The sequence below is a fragment of the Anas platyrhynchos genome, chromosome 22 (genome assembly GCF_047663525.1).
Source record: "Anas platyrhynchos isolate ZD024472 breed Pekin duck chromosome 22, IASCAAS_PekinDuck_T2T, whole genome shotgun sequence".
Classification (NCBI taxonomy): Eukaryota; Metazoa; Chordata; class Aves; order Anseriformes; family Anatidae; genus Anas; species Anas platyrhynchos.
The window spans coordinates 3,733,686-3,756,604 of NC_092608.1; the positions used below are offsets into that span (position 1 = coordinate 3,733,686).

General features: G+C 43.9%; 2 protein-coding genes across 4 annotated transcripts; both read right to left on the reverse strand.

The window, feature by feature from the left end:
• Nucleotides 1-4,722: 4,722 nt before the first annotated feature.
• CCNL2 (cyclin L2) lies at nucleotides 4,723-14,495 on the reverse strand. Of its 3 annotated transcripts, XM_027443260.3 has the most exons (11): nucleotides 14,129-14,495; nucleotides 13,302-13,376; nucleotides 12,916-13,025; nucleotides 12,517-12,637; nucleotides 11,182-11,246; nucleotides 8,285-8,384; nucleotides 8,093-8,197; nucleotides 7,733-7,874; nucleotides 6,836-6,953; nucleotides 6,652-6,744; nucleotides 4,723-5,784 (listed from the first exon to the last, which is right to left on the reverse strand). In XM_027443260.3, exons 1-11 carry the CDS (start codon nucleotides 14,456-14,458, stop codon nucleotides 5,430-5,432), a joined length of 1,614 nt encoding a protein of 537 aa, XP_027299061.1. In that variant the 5' UTR covers nucleotides 14,459-14,495; the 3' UTR covers nucleotides 4,723-5,429. The 3 variants fall into 3 exon arrangements, with proteins under 3 accessions (XP_027299061.1, XP_038022668.1, XP_021122849.1); XM_038166740.2 differs by lacking the exons at nucleotides 11,182-11,246; nucleotides 12,517-12,637; nucleotides 12,916-13,025; nucleotides 13,302-13,376; nucleotides 14,129-14,495 and adding an exon at nucleotides 10,320-10,338; XM_021267174.3 differs by lacking the exons at nucleotides 11,182-11,246; nucleotides 12,517-12,637; nucleotides 12,916-13,025; nucleotides 13,302-13,376; nucleotides 14,129-14,495 and adding an exon at nucleotides 8,743-8,928.
• Nucleotides 14,496-14,937: 442 nt separating this feature from the next.
• MRPL20 (mitochondrial ribosomal protein L20) lies at nucleotides 14,938-18,452 on the reverse strand. The gene is made up of 4 exons (XM_005008840.6): nucleotides 18,291-18,452; nucleotides 17,231-17,341; nucleotides 16,853-16,930; nucleotides 14,938-15,477 (listed from the first exon to the last, which is right to left on the reverse strand). Exons 1-4 carry the CDS (start codon nucleotides 18,375-18,377, stop codon nucleotides 15,304-15,306), a joined length of 450 nt encoding a protein of 149 aa, XP_005008897.2. The 5' UTR covers nucleotides 18,378-18,452; the 3' UTR covers nucleotides 14,938-15,303.
• Nucleotides 18,453-22,919: the final 4,467 nt, after the last annotated feature.

The window sequence follows — 22,919 nt, forward strand, 5'->3', positions numbered from 1 at the left end:
CCGCTCAGCCCTGGGGGGAGATGCTGGCACGCAGCAGCTGGGAACCACGTCCATCCCGAGCATACGGGGGGCAAGGTTGGGGCACTTGGCTGGGATTTGGAGAATCACCGCTCAGCCCTGCACAAACTGCAAGCGTTCATCCACACGCACACAAATCACAAGCTCTGGTAACATCAAGGGGCTCCTGAGCATCAAAATACATCCAATTGTTGCCCTGTCACATAAAAATTAATGAAAATTAAATTAGTAAAAATTAATGCACGGATCCATCACCCTTCGTTTAAGCTGTGTCCCCCAAATTATATTTCACTGTTCTCTAAAGCTTGTGGGAAAAGTTCATCTTTGTGCAAAGACGTGGTGCAGCAAGAAGGCAGCTGTAAGGTCACCCTGTATCCCGACACCTGTTTTTTCTCCTAGATTCTTTTCGTGCATTACTAACAGCAAGGTGTTGGTGTTGGAGAATTTTCAAAGCGTCCCTGTCAGGCACAAGACAACTTAATTGACATCTTTGTGCTTTTATCATTTCTTTGACCTGGCTGTCAGCACGTAGGAGTGCCAGCGCTGCCGGGCATGGCTGGGATTTTGTGCACTTGAGGTGAGTCCCCAGGGGCAGCGCTGGGCTCACGCAGCTGGTGCACGGGCACTGGAAAGCCCAGGATACGCTGGGACATCCTCTGGGAAGAGGAAAGTCGGGACTGATGTAATCATAACACAGCTCCACGCACCTGAGCCACTGGGGACACCAATTACGCACTTCACACTGGGGCTGGTGCAATGAAATCATCGTTGGTGACTGCAGATTACAACAATAATCATCAATTTAATTGTTTCACTGGTAGTTGCTTTCAATTTCCCACCTGTTCCTTATCCGTGTTCCTCCTCTAAGCTGGCTCCTGCCCGGGGAAGCACCACTCCACCGAGCTGTTCTGAGCATTCTCCTGCCAGCATCGTTTGTGCAGAACAAAAAGGGGCAAATCCCACTGAAGTCAACGGGAATCTGTCGTTGCCAGAGCGTGGCCAGGACTTCACGCACAGGGTTTCTTTGTGAGGGTGCTCGTTTCTTCTCTGGAATTCAGAGTAGCTTGAAGGGAATGAGACAGCCTAACCCGAGGCAGATTTTTTTTAATTCCCTCTGAAACAAACAAACGTACTGAAAGTTCCTGCTATTGTCATGACACAGAACCGACCTGTACTGAGTTCTACATAATGCTTCTCAGATGCAAGACTCCAACCTCCTCCTAAAAACAAAAAGCTGCTCTTCTTCTTCCAGAGCTGGGAAAATTGGGGCAGAGACAGATTAAGCCCCCCAAGTCACAAGACAGAGCTGGGTACCTGTGAGAAACGCTGCCCAGAGACTGCAACCCACCAGCAGCTCCAGCACAGGACCTCACAAATTAAATCGGATGTCAACCTGGCCGCCCTCAACCACGCTTCTCACCTCAGCTCTCATCATCTCCATGCCTGTTGTGGCTGCTCTGCCTGCCAAGGCTTTCAGCGGCGTTCTGCTTACTGTAAGCTTGTTCCTCCGGGCCTGCTTTGACTCAAAGTCAAGCCCAGATTTCAGCATGCAGTCGCTCGCAACCTAATGGGGCAAATTTTGTGTCATCTAGTTCAAACCCGAGTTTACACGGAATACAGAAATGCTTTCTCAGTAATTTCTCACCCACATTTACGGGCAATAAAAACAAGAGTTGCCTGGCAACTGCACAATGGAGAAAATATCCTTTTTTTTTTTTTTTTTTTTTTTTGGTGAAGCAATGCTCTTCAATCATTGCTACTTGCAGTTTCTGTGAGCGAGCTCCATTCACATGGTTCCTCTCTGGCTCGGGTCAGTCACTGCGCAGGCCACGTTGCAAGGCCACGTTCCTGTAGGTCTCTGGCACTTTTTTCCCCCCACCTATCAGAGTATCGGGTTATTTGTAGTGCTTGCAGAACTCCAAATCATTATTAGTGATAATCTGACGACAAGGAACGCAAGGTTTAAAAACAGACACTCCCTCTAGCTAAATGACTTCTAATCACTAATGCACAGCCCTCAGGTCAGCTGGGTTCAGTATGAACAGCCCTTATTTTGTGTTCTTACCTGTCATGAATTTCACTTACAGTTCTGTCATTGCCTGGAGATCACCTGTGCTCGTTACCTGTGCAGTTTACTCATTACTGTACAGGGAAGAGGACCAGAGCCACTGCTGTTCATCAAATTCAGATGTCGGCCAGCTACATTTTAAAGTTACAGAGAAATGCACGTTCTGCCCCACGTAATCGCCTTCACCACTCCATGAAAGCAACAGTTGTAGGGGCCTAAACTAACAGAGGGCTCGAGGTAGCTGAATTAAACCCATGCTTCCTTAACCATTTGTGATTCAGCACGAAGAACTCCATGCAGAGCGAAGGGCTATGAAGTTTTGAGCAGGTTATTAACACCTGCCATGGCCATCCATGAGGTGTGACAGGTAACAGCTCTCAGCCTTCAGCACAGAGGAGGCAGAAAACGAGCTGTATTTATTAACTCTGGGGGAATTTGCATGCATGTGCTGAGTCTTTAATCATGGATTTTCTGAGCAAAGGGAAACAACGCAGTGCCTGCCCTTACGGCTTTGGCTACACCACCAGAGTGAAAGCAAGCACACCTCTCCTAGAGGTGCAGCTACTCCAGGCTGATGACTTAGCCCCCAGATTTCAGCAGCTCTGTTTTACACTTCCTCTAGCTACTCTGAGCATCTCCTCACAACCCTGCCTCACTGCCAAGACATTCTGTGTAGCTATCTGCATCGGGCTTTTTGCTGGTGAAGACAGGTTGTTCTCTCCTGGAACAGGATGTCCTTTAATCCTGTGATATAATCCTTTTTGTTTTGGAACCAAACCACGTTAACGCACAAATAGACACATACTTTCTCTTGCTTTCTTCCTCTCCAGATTTTAACAAATGTTCAAGGAGACGATTACTTATTTAGCACTGTACATAAAGAAAGTAGTTTGTAAAATGCACCTGTTGATTTTTCTGCTAAGTGACACGGTGTTCATGCTGAAAAATGCACATAGCCTGCATCTTACCTTCATCTTTGCCCATCTTTGACTTAATTCCTCCCAGAGTCTTTCTGGAGGAAGCTGCAGCTGTGAAGCCTGCCTCCCCCTCCACGCCTCAACTCAGGAAATGGACAAGTGGCAGTTTGGGAAGCATCCAGAGCAGAATGAAGTAATCAAAAAGGGAAAAACACTGACTACCTTTTGGAACTGCAGTTAGTGAACAGATTTGAGGCTGACCTGCTCCAAGTAATAGCCAGGCAGTAAGAATTAAAAAGGCTGAAAATGGGAACTCTTTAGAGAACACTGGTACTTGAGTTTGTCTGTATTAGAAACACCTCCAATAGATCAAAGTTACTTTTTATATTGCATTATCTCTACGCTACGTTAATACTTTGACTTCTACTCAATTATTTAGCATACCAGGTATGGAAAAATTAGTTTCCATCCATGTGCAAAGGTCAAGATAAGGTGTATAGTTTGCTGATTCAGGAGCAGATAAAAACAAGAGGCTACTCCAGTTAAAACCAGCCAGCACAGCTTCGTACTAGTATCTTTCCCCTACCCTGACTTACAAATTACATTCCACAGCAGTGCCCTGTTGAAGTTCCACAGGGCTTTCCCTCGATCCGCTGCCTACCTCAGTTCATTGTCTTTTCTCAGCTGAAATGTAACAAGAAATATGGTAAAGATCTACAAAATGACAACCACTACCGTGAGGTGACCAGGGAATAACGAATCTTCTCCCCCAGCAGGAAATAAACGGGCACCCACTGAAACTAAGGAGTGACAATGTGTTTAGAACAGGTAAGTTAACTGTTGTGGAAAGTAGCAATTTCTATTATGGAACAGAATCCATCTACCTGGTTCAAACAGAAATTAAGTCAAAATCACAAAGAATAGGCCCACTGGTAATGGCACAGTAACCCTATGCAATCCCCAGCTCAAGAAATTGGTAGGGTAGAGGTTGGCTAAAGGATGACTGCAAACCCTGTCAGCTGCTTTGCCTTTATATCAAAAACTAAGATTGTAATGAGATTGGCTCGGACTAAGTGTCACACTCAGTGTTGTCACAGTGAGGCACCTGCAAAATTGACCCCAAAGATCTCTCATGAATCTCATTTTCCCCCACAGCAGACAGAGGAAGGTTAAAATAGCAGGCAGTGCTCCTAGGAAGATTTAGTGACACAGCTCAAATAAAAGCACCTCATTTCACACGCTGGCACCAATTACTCCTGCAGGATGGCCCCAGCACAACACCTGCAGTATCTACACTCAGGGTGTAACATCTGAGGTTAGTCTTTAGCCTACTAGGATTTTTTTTTTTAATCTTTTCAATTCACAACCAATTTTTTTCTTTCCTTATGAGTAGGCACAGTGGTATAGCTCATAAGAAACTACTATGAAGTGAATTTAATATAAAATCAAATATTTTAATGAAATTAGGGAGCATGAGTGTGACAGCTCAGATATACCACTAGAACTGATACTACTGGGCTGTGGGGTTGTTTGCTATTTTTAAAATGCTGTTCTTCAACAAGCATGCAGATTGACAAACTACTAATTCTTCAGTGTCAAAGATCCTGAGTAAAGAATTTCAAACCACTTAAAATGTATATATAGGAAATGTCTTATGAGCTGGTGGCCCGCACACAGCATTGCACAGATAAAAAATATACTACTCTCAATACACAGAGCTAAATACTTTCACATTTATCAGAATTTTCTACACAAGTCTTTTTGATAGAGTTCAAGTTTTGAATTTTTCTGTATATATCTTCCACCTGTATTAAACAAATGCTTATTTACATTGTGGGTAAAGTGTAAAGGCTAGTAAGGCCGTACTCCCATACTGGACTGTAACACTGCAAAATATATATACACATATATAACCTAATATAGGCATCGGTTCTAAAAAAGTCACCTTACATTTGTACAACATCATTGAGTCAGTATGAAAAGACAGCTTTGTTAGCACCAAGCCACTCCAATGGTTTTTATGAGCAGTCTTGAGCCTTCCAGTTGCGCAGGGAAGGACCTTTCAGCACAGCATTCCCACTGCTACTGAGGAAGGGAGGTCCTGCTGCAGAACTGCAAGGCCCAAGCACCGCACTAGGGTAGGTAAATTACTAGAAGAGCAGGCATAGAGCATCCAGAGACGAGCTCTGCAGTGTTTTTAGGTGACGCGCCAGCAGAACAGTCACCGAGACAATTATCAGAGTCCTTCGCATCATCCTGTCTCGTTCGCATCTTTCCTTTGGATTCATGATAAGAACAGAGTTACCAGCAGAATAGACATTACTGAAGCCACGTGGTTTACAAGCCAGGTTAACCCTATGCTGCAAAGGCCAAATGGAGAAGAGCTCCACAGCTTAAATTCCAAAGGAAAGACCTCGCTCTACTGCTCATCGCCTGTGCCTGCTGTGGCCAGGATGGTCGCGGTCATAGCGATGACTTGCTCGCTCGTAGGAGCGCGAACGCTCATGCCTGTGATTTCTGTAGTAGTGACTCTTCTTCTTGTACTTCCCTGAATGATCGGAGCGCTCCCGGGACCGGCTCCTGGAACGCGACGAGCTCCTGCTGCGCGATTTCCGTGGTTTGTGCGCCGAGTATTTATAGTCTTTTGATTTCTTGTAACTTCTCATCTTGGAACCTTTGTAACTGGAACTGTGGTTGAACTGTCTTGGGGGAGAGTCACTGCGGCTCCTCGAACGGCTGTGGGACTTCGAGCCACTTGACGTGGAATAACTTTCACTTTTCCTAGGGGAAGAAAGAACAGGAAAGCAAGCGCATGATAATCCACGTAGAACTACTCCACATTAGGTCCTAAATGTAGCCACAATACATCCGCACACCCTAAGTACTGTACAGACAGACGCTTCTCACTGCAGGCCTGCACGGTTTGAGGCCAGACACTTGATTCTGTATCCCATGAAAACCAATCGCCTGCCCCAGACTCAATTCCTCTGGTCAGGGTAAGTAGTGACTTTTAGAAACCTGTATCCGTTTGGAACACAGCAGCCGTGTCAGTTTTAGATTTCTCCCTCAGTGCTTTGAAAAAATGCATGAATATCTAACTTCTAGATTTCAAATGCTGCCAACCAAACAAACAAAGATAAAGCTACTTCTCCTGTTTCAGTTATAGTAACTATTACCAAACTGCACAAGACTGGAGCCGATACCTACTCCTTTACTGTCTCTTAGATCTCCCCTCTATGGGAATCACGATTATATTTTAGTAATAACAACTTCCTAAAGGTTGTAGACAAATCCCCAGCTTTAAATAAGTAAAACAAACAAACCAAGCTAACCCTGCTGCTTGGGCCATACATCACCAACAAACAGCCTGAAGTTAGCAAACATCCTGATAGAGCTCTGCCAAGTAGACTTAAAAGCTGCAAGCGTGACGAGGTCAGACACTGCAGCTCCCCTGCTCTGTAAGCCAAGACAACACCATTCGCAGTCAGCCCTAACGTTTCTGGAGTAGCAGATACTGGTTTGTTATGTCACAGCCTCTCTGGTGGAAAAACTACCAAGCTCACTCCCTGAAAACACCTTTTTACTACTTCAGCACAGTAGCATGGGAGGTTCTCTAACAGCACAGCCTCCTTTTACAGGAGTCCATACCTGTGCTTAGGAGATGCGGATCTGGATGGTGATCTCGAGTAACTTTGATCTCGACTTCCACTTCGACTTCTGCTTTCTCTTCCTTTCTGAATGCTGCAAGAAACAAAAAATACGGTAAAAAAAGATTGTTTAAGATAATAATGGGGAAAAAAAAAAATGAACTTTTTTGTTACAAAAGCCTTACCCGTTCACTGGACTATTTGAACCCGTTCTTTTTGCTCCCTCCGTTTTCCTTTTAGCATTCTTCATTGCCTGAACAGGTAGCGGCGAGGGTTTATTTCCTTTAACCTCTTTTGGAGACTCTAGAAAAAGAAGCTTTTGTTACCTTATTTTTGAAAGTTTGGGTACTAACTGAAAGAGGGTAAGGACTGAAGCCTTCCCCCACCCTGCTTCGTTTTCTTTGTAGTAACCTTTACTGCATACATGCTGTTTGGGTACAAGTGCACACACGAATGCACACACAAGCACCCACAAGAAGCAGATCTGAAGAACTTCAAAGAAGGCAGAATTTAATCTGAAACACTTCTGCCAAAATACATTGAGACATCACTGCCAAAGTAACGCCAAGAAGTTAACTGCAAGAGCAGCATGCTGCTCACAAAGCCATTCCAATGAGGCAGAAGAGTAATTTATTTCTCTCGCTAATTATTCCCTCTCTTTAAGGGTAAACTGAGGATGTAGACTGAAAATCTTAGACCAAGCATGCAGGAAAGTTATCCACACCTCTCGCCCAGAAATATTACTTTTGCCAGAGTTCCTAATGATATGCATGCTCTAATATTTCTTTAGCACAACAAGTTAACTGTGAGTATTTAAGTTTATTGCCAAAACCACATTGAAGCAAGTCTCTCTACTGTATAAATTTAAACTAGCTTTATACCAATTTGATTTTAGCCTTTACCTATCTCAAGAATTTAGAGGTTACAGTGCTATTCAAGATCCGCCACTGGAGTAATTGAGAGAAATCTGCTTTAAAAAAAAAAAAAAAAAAAAAAAAAAAAAAAAAACTACACATGCCTATTTATACTTTAGGGATAAATAGGAGAAGAGAAAGTATTCCAACAACTCATCCACAACTCACCATTTTTTGGTGCAGGGGAAAATCCTGATGGGTTATCCAAATTTGGGGCTCCTTCAGGTAGAAGACCTTTAGCTTGTGCTTTTGCCTCTTCAATTGCCAGTTTCTTCTTTTCCACTTTACTTTCCAGATCAGACAAATCAACCTGTAAGGACAGGAGCCTGCTTAGAACAAAACCCTGTGAACTAGACTTTCTGCTTACTCACAGGAAGGGGAGTGGGTGGGGAACACAGATACAAAGACACACAGATCCTGTGACCAGTATCTTGTTCCACTTGCAGCTGATTTCAAACACAAGGTTTCCCAACTCACGTTTCAAGCAGCAGTCTCTACTGAAGGTTAATATATTAAAGAAAAACAAACCTTTTTCCTCGTATAGAGCTGCAAGATTTTTAAGCAGATTTCTTGAATCTCTTCCTCTGTTGTTCCAAAGAGTAAAAACCAGTGTGGACGATTAGGAAGTGGAATCTGAAAGGGATGGGAAGAAATATTCAGGCTTTACTGCTTCTATTAGAAGAGCTAACAAACTTGTAGTTAATGGAACTGTACGCTCACCTCCAATGTTCTAGCTGCAAGGTAAATACAAGCACAGGCAATGCTTTCTGGCTGAAATCTCACAAAGACATCTGTTCTCAGGCTATCATTCATGTAATTCCTGAAAGACAGGATATCAACAGAGTTGTAGGGCACAACAGTCTCCCTCCCTCCCACCCCCCATTTCTTTTCCCCCCAGTAAAACTTCTAAAAGTACTATTTCTTTCTGCATTCAGTTACTAGACTTCAACAATACACTCCTGTAAATCTGAAGAAAAACTGAATTATTTTACTTTAAAAAAAAAAAAAATCCCTCAAGGGAAGGGAAGTGTGATAGGAATTAAGTCTGTCTGACTGGCTGGCTGGCTGCTGAAAATCCAGCCGTGAGAAGAGAACCAATTTTAACTTCACTTTTCCCTCTGGATCTCGACTGGCTTGCTCTCATGCACTAGCCAAGTATTTTCATCAAGACAACATACAATATAATCTGGAGTACTCAGTTATAGATTTTTAGGTTCACATGTTTCTCTGCAATGTCTGAACTCAGATGGTTTGTTGAAAGCAGCAGCTCCTGTGGTAGTCCTCCCATGAAAATACGGCCTGCTTCAGCACATGCCAGCTTCCACTGGAGATTTAAGGGACCCGTTTTCCTTTGGAAGCATTACTTTCCATCCAGAACAGAATTCTTTTTGATGCAAAAAGCAGACACAGAAGAAATCAGCGTGTTTGGAAACATCAGTTCGGGTGAATACTCAGTATTCAGGCAGATCTCTTCTTTGGCATATGAAATACGGTTTCCAAATTGTCCCGTTTCAACAAGGTTGCTTAAAATGAATATTCACAGAGTGAGAAAACTGTAAAATATTGCATATAATATTCCAGTCAGTACACTTCAAAATTATTCTTCTAAAGTCTTAAATACACAACGTAACTTCCTCTGAATCTGTCAGCTGAAGTGCTTAAAAAAAATCTAGATTTTTGAGCATGTATCAAGCAGAGTATCAGATGGAAAAAAAAGCTAAAATCAGAAAACAAAGTCCTCAATATAGTAAGCTTTCCAAAAGCAGTAATTGTTCATGTGGGTACCCGGTATACAAGGATTCACTGTGCCCCAAGACATCCAAAACAGAGACCACAGTTTAGATGCAAAGAGCAACTGCTGCCCCAGAGGAACAGGGCTAAACACGAGCTCATCTTTCTGGGAGAAAAGAATTTTAAAACCTAGTTATCTTGCTATCTTTTCACTCCTTCAAAATACAGAACAAACCTTTTGGCAACGAAAATATGAATAGAAAAGTGGTACTTCAAACATTTGAAAGTCACACATCCTTTTCCTAACTTCCCAGGTTGAAAAACACCACTGCTTCCAAGCTTGGCTTCTATATATTTTCCCTGTGGGCTCAGAATTGGACATGTGAGGAAATGAATCCTTGTCACAGTATTTTAAGGAAAATGTAATGCTGTAAAAATGCATACTTAAAAAAAAAACAAAACAAAAAAACAATTGCACTGGATATCCACCCATTTTTAAGTACTGGGAGGTACAAGCATCAGTACATTAATGTTATTTTTACATCTGAAACGTTTCTCAAATTGGATAATTTCTTCCTTCCTCCTCACCTACTCCTTCCTTTCATAAGGAGCAGAAAACCAGTGATGAGCAGTACATAACTACCCTCTGAAGTATTCAGATGTGATCTCAAGTTGAAGGGACCCACATGCAATGGGACTGGGAATACTGGTAGCAGAGAGTTATTTTTAAGTTCTAAATCAGTATTACATAGTATTTTCTATCTGATTTACAAATGGAAACTAGATTTTTTTTCTGTTAATTCATCATTTTAAGACTTAAATCCCACCTTCATTTGCTTTATCATCTAAAAACACACACATTTAATAATAGTTATAAAATTGTAACATTAAAAACCATTTAGAATATTAACAACCAAGTTATGAAATATACAAACAGTCAAAAAGCACAATGAAAATAAATAAGTTGAAAAGTATAAGCACAAGAAGTAGTTGGCCAGTTACTATACTATCGTGTATATACCACCTGTCTAGAGTCAGCCTTCTCTTTGGAGAGCCTGCTTTGGTTTGACTGAAGACGGCAGCTATCCCTGCACCATAGCGCTTGGGCAGCAGAGGAGAAGTCTTAGTCACTTACCCTCAGAGGCTACCCTTTGATTAAAAGAGTACAGAAAAGAAAAGTCAAAACTGGTTCTCTACACACAGGTCACAGTACCAGACAGTTCAGTCAGCAGAAATATGATCTTTGGATTCACTCAAGATTTTTAAACCACGGTACTGTTAAAAAGCACTATTGTTTCAAAGTGTTATCTACATATGTTTAAGACCGGGAATTTTACATAAACTTCCCAAACCCAAGCAGATCTTTATTGTAATGAGAGCAACAAGGCAGAGGACATTCCTTGGCAAACATGAGAACAATGAGTTTATCCACTCTTAGAAGCTGATACCTTGCATTATCCATATGGATAAGAGAAATTTATCTGTGCTGAGAGATTTTGACACACCTGTAACCAAGCTCAAGCACCGGGAAAGGCCATTTCCCAGCACTGATAACAGACTTTACCTACAGTTTTCTCCGAAGAACAAAAAGCAAACAAAAAAACACAACAAAACCAGAAAACCATAAACTAATCAACATTCTCCCTTCAGCTGAAAGGTGAAAGCAGAGAGGAGGGAAGTGAGAAGTCAGGGCGGAAAGCTACCTTACCATTAAAACAGTGCCTCAAACTTAAGAGGACGATCAACATTTGGGGCACTCCAAGAAACACTGGAGCTGTCTGGTGTGGCCCTCAATCACTTCTGAGCATTGTTGCCCAGAGTGCCTCAAGTGACATATTTCTGCTACTGCCCCTGCTGGTCTCTTAGAACAAAGAAAATCAACTTACCATGAAGTCTGGACCAGGTGTTGGTTACGTTCACATTCTAATACCTGAAGGTACATAACGATTATCTGGAAGATATGGGTTATTGCGTTATTAAGGAGAACCTTGAGAGCCACCTATATATTTCAGAGGGACATCCACGAGGCATCCACTATTTGCTTTCAAGCTCTAAGACACTCCACGAGCGCCTGCAACATCTCCGGGGTTCACCCACACAACTTCTGCTCTCCAAAGCAAAAGTTGCTGTGAGTTGACACACAACCAGATCTGACCTTCCTAGTTCTCCGTCTTCTGAGCTCAGTCAGCATGCTATTCAGCTAGAAGTCTCGTCTTCAACTGTTTTCAAGCTAGATATGTTCTCCTATACAATTCATGACTCCTTTTTAGCTGTAACTTGGGAAAAATACAGCTAGCTGTGATAGGTAACAATTGATGTGCAACAGCGTTTGCAGAGAACAGACCTTGTGTGTTTTGTGTCACTGGTGTATTCAGGTCTAGGTTTTTCTTAGGTTTGAAAGGAAAACAACAGGATGCAGACTAATAGATACAAATTTATACCATTCAAAGTGTAACTGCCCTCCAGGGTTACTGGCATTTCTGAAAATCAAGTAGGCTCACAAAGAAAACGTGAAGACAACAGAAGCTTTTAGGGAAAAATAAAAGCAGAATTCCAAGTTCTGCTGCTTTTGAGTAGAAAGTTCTTTCACCATCCTTATCAGCTGGTACAAAGAAGCTATAATGGAAACACTGATGGCACTAACTAAGAACTCATATGGCTACAGTGGGTACATCTTTGAAGTATCATCCCAGTCTGGCATATGATATTTAAATAGAGAATCATTGTTTCTTTTGAAGTCAAGCCCTTCACACTTGACTGTACTTTTTAGAAGAAGCATTGCTAACTAGCTCACGTGGACTAATAACCTCATCCATGTTTCCACAGAAATGGATCAGGACTCAGTATTTCTCTGATGATAAGATATCATAACCCTAGATCTCCTTTCTGTTTAAGATTCCACATTTAGGGAGCTGTGGTGTTAGAAAACTTCAACTATGCATTTAAATGATTTTGTTCTAAAAACAAAGCATTTAAGTATCCTGGACTTGAAGGAATACTTAACATCTGCATCCACCTCCAGTCGCCATTCAGCAGTGACAGAAGACCAACTAGTAAGAATCTCTTAAATGAGAAAGAAGACATCATAAGAAGCTAGCTTTACGGAATTAACTAGCTTTATCAGGTACAAACCAGAGAGCTTCCTTACGGTGAAGCAGCCTACTCAAAGCATTTATACCACAATAAACGCTGATAACAAAGTTAACTTATACAGTACAAACCTTATGAGGATGCTTGACGTGAACACAAAATCCCAACTCCTTTAAAACTCTTCTTTCAGCCTTAATAATTTGGTTCTTCAAGTTCACATACTCTTGATCCAGTATTAGAGGTACAGGTTTTCTGCAAAACAATTTCAAATTCCAAAAGACAAACTTAACATCAAGGGGTACTTATATGTAAGTTAAGCCATGTCCCCATAAAAATAAAGGACACCGCTGCTATTCAGAACATCAAAAACCTTCACTTAAGAAGTTTTCAACTCACTTTTTTCCTTAATGAGATCTTTTCAAGATGTTCCCTGATTAATTAAACAGGGAACGATGCAAGCATCAGCCCATGAAGCTTAGTAATTAAAATACAAAGTAAGAACTTCAGATTATTTCAGAGTCTAAACCTACTTTTTTTCTCGCAGATGTCGAAGACGATGGAACACGTTAATTACATCCCTTATGCGCCGTGGTGCTTCTTCGATTTTGGATGCCAGGTGAACACAGGCCATTGACACATGCTGAAACAGAAACATTGCAAGACACTGATGTTTTGCTCAAATCTGGACCTGATTGCCTCCAACAGCTTACGGAGGGATAACAAGAGAAAACGGTGGTAAAAACAGGAAACACTAAAAATTTGTCAAAGTCAGCACTATGTAGCTCTGCAAAATCACGCCAATCGGTAAGTCAAATCTATAGATGCAAATGCTGATCACATCTAGGTTGACAACTAGGCAAAACTGATGAAAGATCAAATCACAGTTTAGTGATTATGTATCTTAGTATTTCCTTACCTCCATGGAATGCTTCACAAAAGACTTGGTGTAAAAAAAACGCTGAAATAGCACCTGTCCTGTAGCCATGGCCACCTAAAAAGGAAACAAAACAAGTATTAATAAAATAATTTGTGGGTCTAGAAAAAAATATTAAGATTTCAACAGGTTTAAGACCAAGAAAGCTACTTAAGCTGTATTTAAATTCGGAATTAAGTTCAGTAGTACCTAAAGAAAAGGTACATTACTATCTTAATAATGAATGGAGTTGTCTAAAATGGTATCAACACCGCAAATCCTACCTTTGAACAAAACACATGCATTGAATTGTAAGGACCCAGAATATTAGACGTAGTAAAATCCTAAGTTGTGATATTAACCCAGAAAAAAAGCTTTTTCTTGGTGTGGGGAGGAAGTCAGGAAGTCAAACCAGATTACGATTTTGTTATGTTAACATTGTAATCTGATCACCCGAGACTCGGGTAGCGAGGAGACTTCAAAGTTTCCCCCCGAGGTAACAAGAAGCCTGCCCGCGAGGGAATCTCCCCAGCCCCACAAAACCTCACGGCGCTCCCTCCCTCCCTCCGCACCCCCCCGAGCAGCCCCCTCCTTCCCCACACCCGGCCCTAACAAAGCGCCGCGGGGCGGCGGCGGGGCGCTGCCCTCAGCCGCTTCCTGCCGCCCGGGGAAGGCCGCAGGCCCCGCGGGGAGCCTCGGAGCCACCGGGGCCGGGCCGTGGACCACGGGGGGAGGCTGAGGGCCCCTCGGTGCGAGGCCTGAACCCCCGCGCTGTGAGGCCTACACCCCCCCGGTGTGAGGCAGGGCGCAGGCCTCACCCCGGGGCCTACCTGCGGGAGGCGGAGGAGGATGCCGGCCGCCTGGATGAGCTCACAGCCGGTGACCCGCAGCTCGGTCTCGGTGTCGGGGTCGAGCCCGCTGCTCATGGACGGCGTGAAGCGCAGCGTGTGCTCGGGCAGCAGGCAGTTCTCCAGGGTGATCAGCACCCCCGAGTACAACCGGTCGCCGATCAGCACCGCGCCGGGACCCGGCACCGGAGGGCCGCCTGGCCCCGCTTGGGGGACACCCCCAGCCGCCACCCCGACCGCCTGAGGCCCCGCCGGGCCGCCGCTGCCCCCCACCGCCGCCACCGCCGCCGCGCTGCCAGCCCCCGCCGCCATTTTGTGGTGCCGCCGCCTCGCCCGGCTCCGCGCTGCCTCACGCACGCAAGCCCCGCCTCCTTCCCCCTCCCTCCCGCCGACGGCCGCCTGCTATTGGCGGAGGGCGGCGAAGCGCCGCGCGGCGATTGGCCGAGCCGCCTGTCCGTCTGGCGCCGCCGTGGGCTGAGGGGGGTGGCGTGACGCAGCGGTTGGGAATTTGAACGGGCGGAAGTGGCGGGCGGCGGCTTCAGGGCGGCCGCGGCCTAGGCTGAGGTTGAGGCCTCGGCCCAGGCCCCCGGGGGCTCCTCGGGCTGTGGGGGCGGCTGGCAGCGCCCCACCCCACCCCAAAACCCGCAGCAACACCGGGCCGCTGCCCCCCAGCGCTGGGGGCACCCAAATCTGCCCCAAGAGGGCAGTGGGGTGTTGTTTCCCTTCCCCCCCAGTATAACACCCATATCACTACTCAAATCGTGCTTCTGATAGGAGTTAGGAAAAAAAAAAACCACACAGAACACCTTTATTAAGTTCTTCACAGAACAGAAAATATGTGCACGCTGTACATGTTTTAACAGGGGAACTGCAACAGGCTCGCCTCACAGCTGCTAATGTTGAGCTGCAATTTTTAACTCAATGCATTTAACTTCTAACGATGTATTTTAACACATTTCACTTTTAACAAAATGTTGGAAAAAAAAAAAAGTCATCCACGCGCAACCTTCACGCCCTGACCCAACCCTTCTTCCCTGCCACAAGCATCGTCTTTGGAGGATTTTGTTCCACAGCTCTGATCTCAGCTGCAGACAGTGAGCGAGCTTACCCTGCCGTACGAGTTCCTGTTTATAACACGCATCTGCAGGCTCCTGGCATCAATAGTGGTGTACGATACGAGAAAATATCCCCTCTGGTTCCTTCCCATCTCCGAGGGCAGCAAGGAAGCCTTCTTGTCTCCTCCTCTGGGCCAAGGCAGCTAGGGACTTGAATGTCTTTGGCTCATAGATAGCCAGATCAGCAAGCATTTTCCTGTTCAGCTCCACCTGGGACTAAATGCAAGGATTGTTGGTTAAGTACTCTAATTTTTAGGAACAATAATCCAATGCCTAGTTAAGGTTTGAAGGCAAATTAATATTTTTTTTCCTGTACTGTACAATTTTTGCATGACTAGGGAACTGTCAGACATGCCCATTAATTCACGGACATATTAAGCTACCACGTACCATTTGTTTACTGTGTTTCTCAAAGTGTTTGCCATACAAACAATCTCTTATATTCTAAGCAGGAGGTATTATATAAAAGTTTGTTTCTTTTTATTTCTTTTAACAGAGTACCTTACAAAAATATCTTGCTCTGAGACAAGAAACAAAGGTATAGGCATCTCAAAAGAAAAATCAGTTAGCTTTTAGGCAGTTTTTATTTATTATTATATTAAGTTTTACCTAATTCTCTTGTTTACAACATGAGAAGATTAAGCAAAAGATTGAGAGTATAAATACCAGAAACTATTACTTTACAGTAAGCATGTAAGAAAACCTATACGGTTATTTGAAACATAGGTTAAATGGTTTTGAAATATGCTATAAATGTATACATAGTTCCACTTGAAGAAGCAGAAACACTACCTGTTTGTTATGATCACGGCCAAGAAAAACAAGTTTTAATTTTACAATTACAGTATCAACAAATTAAGACCAATTCTCCAGCATGTTTAACAACAAAGGACTGTGACACCAAATGTCTGCATTGTCTATGTTCACTGAAACACAAAGCTAGTAAGCAAAAAAAGTAGATTTCTTAGGCTTGCTTTTGCAAATCCAAGTTCTGTACTTTTACACGTATTGAGTGAAGCAGAGGCAGCTCTCACTTAACACCTGCAGTAGCAGCAAATGTAAAAGCATTTTGCAAGCCTTGTTCTTAAGATGAGCAGTAAAAATTTTGGGGAGAAAGGTTGGTGAGAAGCAATATCCACCACAAGAAAAGGGGGTCACGCATTTAAGGAAGAGAAACAGGGTTAGGGCAGAATTTAGTTCCTGAATCGAGTAAAACTCCTTTCATAAGTAGGACAATGTTGGCAGAAGCTCAGTCTAACAGAAGCCTTTCACCATGCTCTATGCCAGCACTGCCTGCTCAGGTTCCAATCCTTAATGGTTCTAATTCACCATTATTCTTCATCCTAATGGTTCTAATTCACCATTATTCTTCAAAGAGCAGCAATCGGAGGCTGCGTGCTCAGTCCCTTGCAGATCTTCTCTTACATGGCAACCAGCAAGCCATTGATATACTTTGTCAGACTATGTCTGCTTCACATTTTCAGAGTTTAAACAAATGAATTTACCTGATGACACAGAAGACCACTATCAGACATTTTCTCCAACCTGTTGAAAAGTTGAATCAAAGCAATTATTCAAGCACCACCCTTACCTTAAGCAGATTGCCTATGAAAGCTGGGTATTTCAAACCATGTTCAAGAGAAGCTGCTTCAATCCTAGTGATCCAGAGCTGAAAGAGTAAAAATCCATATCTTAGATAATAAAATATTTAGAAGTAAACATTCTGTCATACTGATCTGCTCACACTTAGTAAATGCAACAGATTCAGACCTACAGTTTTCTCAGTGCTAGACACACCTCAATGTACTTCAGCATGTGATCATTTTCAGACCACAGGGAGACCTTAAATTCACAGCATTTTTTACCAGCTAGTAAAACATTTTCAGAGAGCCCCCCAGCAAGGAAAACAGACACATCAGCTCTGCTCTTTTCCCATTTTACTGTTGACATCTAACATCTTGCTCTTTACCGCTCTCAGCAGCCTCTTCTTCTCTTTTCTGGCCTTTGTAGACTTCACAAAAGCTCTCCGAACACTTCGTACAGCCAACTTATAGCAGCGGTTCTTCCTTCCACGAAAATGCTGAAGTAAAAACAAGATGTTCTTGTTCAGTTATCTTTGAAGCTGTTAAACTCTTCAGTAATGCTAATATATCCTCGTTTGCACTTCAAAACCCTTCATAACAAAGTTCACTAAATACTTCACAAACATCAGCTAAGCCTGCAGTCAGCACATAATGAAAATTTTCTTGTTTTACAGCATGGGAAACTCAAAGCTGAGAACTTGGAACAGGCTGAAACCTTTCAGTCCAGCAGGAGGGAGACAAACCAGGCCTCACTTTAGGCCATGATTCCAGAAGGAAGGCAGTCAGCAAAACCATCTTTCAGTGTTTTGTATCAACCCCAAAACTCCTCATTCCTGAGCTCAGTTTTGTCTGTACAACCACAGGGATGGGACGGGACCCTCTGATACGTTTAAAACACTGCAGCTGCCCAAACAGAAAGCGTTATGGAAGAGGTTTATTGGAGCTGCTACCATTAACACCACATGTTACCCATCATAACAGAAGGCAGACAGTGCTGTACACAGAGGTCACTGGTACTGCTGCTGTGGGCAGCCTGGCCACAGGACGGAGATACTCCCACTTAATTCAGCATTTTCCACCTCAATTCTGCAGCAAGACACACCTCCCAGCAGCATGCTGTCAGCCTGCCCTTGAAAAAGGCGCTGCCCCAGCCTAGGTTGCCACCTCTGCTCAGAACACGTCGCCAAGCAGCGTGCACGAGATGCACCCAGAATGCTGCGGGGGGGGGAAATCGCTGTTCCTTCACCCCATTAAAAACAAACAAAAAACCACAAAACCACCCCGCAGCTCCTGCCCTTCACCCCCACCGCTGCTCCGTCTCACGGCAGGGACCCCGAGCACGCTTTAAGGAAGCACAAAGGCGAAGGGGAACGGCTGAATTCCCATCACCCGACGCCCCCAAACCCAAGAGAGCCTCGGGGCAGCGGGGCACAGCCCGGCACTCACCCGGGCATACTTCAGCACCTCCTGCACCCTCCAGAAGCGATCGCTCAGGCGGCTGCGGAGCCAGCGAGGCGCGCTCAGCAGCACCATGTCCGCCGCCGGGGGCACGGCCCTGCCGCCCCGCTCCGCCTCCCGGGGCGGGCACAAAGCGGCCAAGGGGCGGCCCCCGCCATTACGCCAGCTCCCGGCTTCGCTAGGCCGCAGCAGGCCGCGCCGGGCCCGGCCTCGCTTCGTAATCCCTTTAAATGATCAAAACCAAAAGCCTTCCCTCGTGTTTATTTAGTTCTGCGTTTGTATTGTTAGGCTGTCTGTACCTGCCTGTAGCAATACGCCAAGTGTTTTTACGTGAGGGACTGAATGGATTATGATAGCTGCTAATGTTTCTGGTTTCTTAATGTTTCTTCTAATACCTTTAACATTAGAATCATAGAATCACTAAGGTTGGAAGAGCCCTACAAGATCATCTGGTCCAACCATCCCTTTACCACCACTATCACCCCACTAAACCATGTCCCCAAGCACCACATCCAACCTCTCCTTGAACACCCCCAGGGACAGTGACTCCACCACCTCCCTGGGCAACCCATCCCAACGCCTGACTGCTCTTTCTGAGAAGAAATGTCTCCTCATTTCCAGCCTAAACCTACCCTGGCACAACTTGAGGCCATTCCCTCTAGTCCTGTCAACAGTTGTCTGTGAGAAGAAGCTGATCCCCAGCTCTTCACAACCTCCTTTCATCAAACTCCTTTCAGAAATGCTGGCATTGTTCCATTTAACAGTAAAAATCTACAGGTTTGCTGCCTTCACCAGCAGTGCTAAAGCAATGTGAGAAGTCTTCATGCTGTTTTCAGTGACAGGAAGAATTCAGTACCGGGCAGTATGTCTTAACGTCTTCCTGTGCTTAAGAGATGTTGAGAAGTAAAATGAGAAGTTATGACCCGTGAAAAACCACAAGATGGGGCTGTTGTTATAGACAGTGGAAAAGTTATTCCTTAGCAGCAAGGGTCTCTACCATCAGAGAAGATAACTAATGAATTTGGTCATCATTAATCACACCACTTTCAGCATCTCAAAGTAACGATGCTCCTGTTAGAAACTGCTCCGTAACTTATGCCATCATCAAGACGTCTTTCCCATTTATGGGAAGGTGCTTGTTAGTGATGTGGAAATTTTACAGAATTAGAGGCTTAGGGAATCTTTTTTTTTATTAACAGTGGGGCTTGTTTGATTCAAAGTCAGCTTGGTTATTAGAAGAGTCATTAGAATATTTTATTTTTTTCCCCCAAAGGAAAATCAATATAAAGAACAAAAGATTCAGACCTCCCACAATTTAAAATGCGTTTTCATTATAGCAAAAATATTTTGGGAAGTTTCACTTGATTTAGTGAAGCTCTTTATAATTTATGACAGTTTTTAGACTAACAGCTTTTTGTTTGTTTGTTTTGTTTGTTTTTACCACATCACTGCGCCCTTGCTGACAGACAGTAAAAACCCTTCGTATTTATGAAGGAATAAAAAAAAAATGGCACAAGAAAAATTACTGTGGCAATGGGGTGTAGCTTGTTAGAGCAGTCATTTACTCAAGCTCCTCTGGTGCTCCTCTGCTGCTTGCTGGCAGTTTCTGTCTCATTCACCTGTTCTGCAGGGAGCTCCACATGGTCCCCAAATGCAAAGGAAATTCAGTCCACAGGTGATCCTCCTGCCTCTGCTAGGAAAGCAATTCCCAATAGGGAAAAACCTACAGAATGGCAAGCTGCACAGGGCTGCCAAACCTGCTCTTTGTGGGGCTGCAGTGCTCTGTGCTACCCCAGCACAAGTGATCTGGGGGTAGAAATTGAGTTGCCTGGCCCTGAGTTTGCTGTCTTTCAATGGCTTGAGCCTGAATTTGTATTTCCTATAATATTTGTTGTTGTTCTTGTTTTTCCCTTAGCGTGTTTCTTGACCTTTCTCCAGTTAGAGGGCATAACTCATTCTTGAAGAATATTATATATTTAAATCAGGGGCTGTTAGGCAGCCATTCACTATGCTGAGACTGTTCAGAAGCCTTGATGCCATTTGTCATATTTATTACATCCAATGCCATCTGTTTTCCTGCACAGATTCAGGGCTTTATTAACACTGTGGCTGGCCTGTGCCATAACTGAAAGCAGGATGTATGCCACAGTTATTTCCCTCTGGACGTCTGGGTAGATCTGTGCAGACATTTCACATTTTGCAGCTTGAGAGAAGGCTACTGCCTTGCGTTCCCCCCTAGGAGCCATTCAGCCTGAGTGAGCAGTGAGGCAATGGGTGGAACAAGATGAAAATGGGCTTTTCATACAATGTGAGTGTTTTAAAGGTCGTTTCTCACTGTATTTCTTTCATCCCTCTCACACACATGACTTCATTATTAAAAAGAGACAGGCTGGCTTGTAGTCTTTAAAAAATGTTGATGATTGATATTGACTCATGGGTCCAAAAAGACATAGAACAGACACAGGATCTGTTCTCAGTCTTGTCACTGGCCTGCTAGGTGACAGAGCAAGCAACTTCCCCTCTCCGTGCCTCAATCTGCACATCTTTAAAAGAAAGAGTCACAATACTGCCCCTTGGCTAATGTACTTGAAAATGCACCGAGCAAAACTTGAATATGCCCGCTAGGTATTATTCTGAGCCTGTGGCAGCACTCCTGCTCCAGATCGTTTGTCTCCCCAGACTTTAAATTATTCATTGCTACTGTGAGCCCTTTGAAGAATGCGAACATGAATTCTCTGTTTATGAAATGTCTTAGCTGTGCCCTACACCATATATGCTAAGCAGGTTTGCATCCTTTGTGCTTTGCCAATCTGATTTAGAAACGCTTTCCTAGCACAGCTGGGAAATCATTTCAGGCTCTTTGCTCAATGAGAAGTTTGTCTAGCAGTTACTTAGACGGTTTTCACAGTTTGTTCCCTTTCTCCCAGGAAAGTGGCTGTCCAAACAGAGGTGCTCCTGGGGTTTGCAGTTTTGTCAAAAAAATAAAATAAAATAAATTGATCTGTCAACTGAAGTGCTTTTTGTAATCAATTTTAAATGTTTGGATTAGTTAGTGCACTTTTAAAAAATATTTCAGTGTTTGACATTCAAAAATGAAAAAGTAGAAGAACATTTTCAGGCTTGGGAGACAGTTTTCCATTGCTTTTTTGACTTACATTTCAGAACCATGGTAAATTAATTTATAATCAGCTTACACAGGTTATTTTCAAAGAGACTTTTCGGTTTGACAACCAAGGAAAAACATTATTCCATGCAGCACGCCATGGTACCCAATCTGTTCTTTAGTACTCCAATAAGGTGGGTCAACCAAGCACAAGAATACTCTTCCAGTGGAAGCACATAGGATTCCTCATGGCAGTACTCCACCGAGAAACGCAGCTTGTGGCAGGGCTCCTCCGGCCCCTCCTGCTCAGCTGAGTGCCCCCGGTTTCTCTCGTCTCAGGTGAGGTAGCCCTGGTGGTCCAGGCTCCCCTTCATGGCTGGAGAGCAGCCAGTTTGGTGCCTGCTGCCCAAAGGGCAGGAATTGCTGCCTGCGTTTCCCCCTTATTTTCCCTACCCTGCTCCTTCAAATTCAGCTGAGTACAGTGCAGACAGTGCTGGCTTCAATCTAGGGCTACAAATTAATGTTTTCCCGTATTTCCCAGTATATTCCTCTAGAATGAAGCAGGCTGCAGGCTGATGGCAGTGCTGTCAGTCTGAGTCTATTTTTAACACATCCCCCCTCACCTGGCACATCAGCTTTTATTTTTCCTTCACTGTCAGAGAACTCAACAGAAGGAATAAATAATAACAAACAAAGCAGATGAAATAAGGTTGATGTCACCTTCAGCGCCAGGGATAGAGGAAATAAAATGCCTTGAGGAAAGTCTAGCTAAAGGACATGAATGGCTAGAGAAAGCCCTGAGAGCAGGGCTTCCAGAGAGAGCATCCTTTTGGGAATTAGTACTGGCTAAAAATCTTGTGTGCAAAAAAATTAAAAAAAATAATAAAAAATCCTCTTGTTTGTTCCCTGCCATATTTCAGGAAGAAATGACTCTTGTACCACTTCATAAATAGACAGAATTATGTTGGAGAAACTCTCTCTCTCTTTCATTTTTCCCTTTCTAAAACATCTTGAAAAGCTAGAATTTTGCGCAAATAGCACACTTTTCACCATCTTTGCCAGAGTGTGGTCTGAAAAGACCTTTCACAGCTCAGAGCAGGCTGGGGAGTGGTCTGCAGCTCAGGTTCTGTCCAGGAGTCTGAGGAACCAGGTTTGTGCTGGTAGACGTTAACGCCCTTGGTTCACAGATAATTATCTCTGCGTCAAAGCCATTAATTTTAAGAATTGCAGAAGAGTCGCCTGGCTTTGCAACTCTCCTAGGCACTCATGCAGATCACTGCACTGTAATTAGATATTGATATATCTCCACCCACATCTCCACGTGCCTTCCAGCTCCCCGGTCTGGTTCCTCAGAGGTGGCAGACACCAGACTGTCACGAGGGAAGACTTTGTACAACAGACATTGTAGGAACATTTGTGTTTCCATCAAATTAAGCAAACCTTGTGATTAACTCATCTGGCGTGGTTCTTAAAAGGAGATGGGGAGCTGGTGAAGGGACTGAAGAAGACGAGAC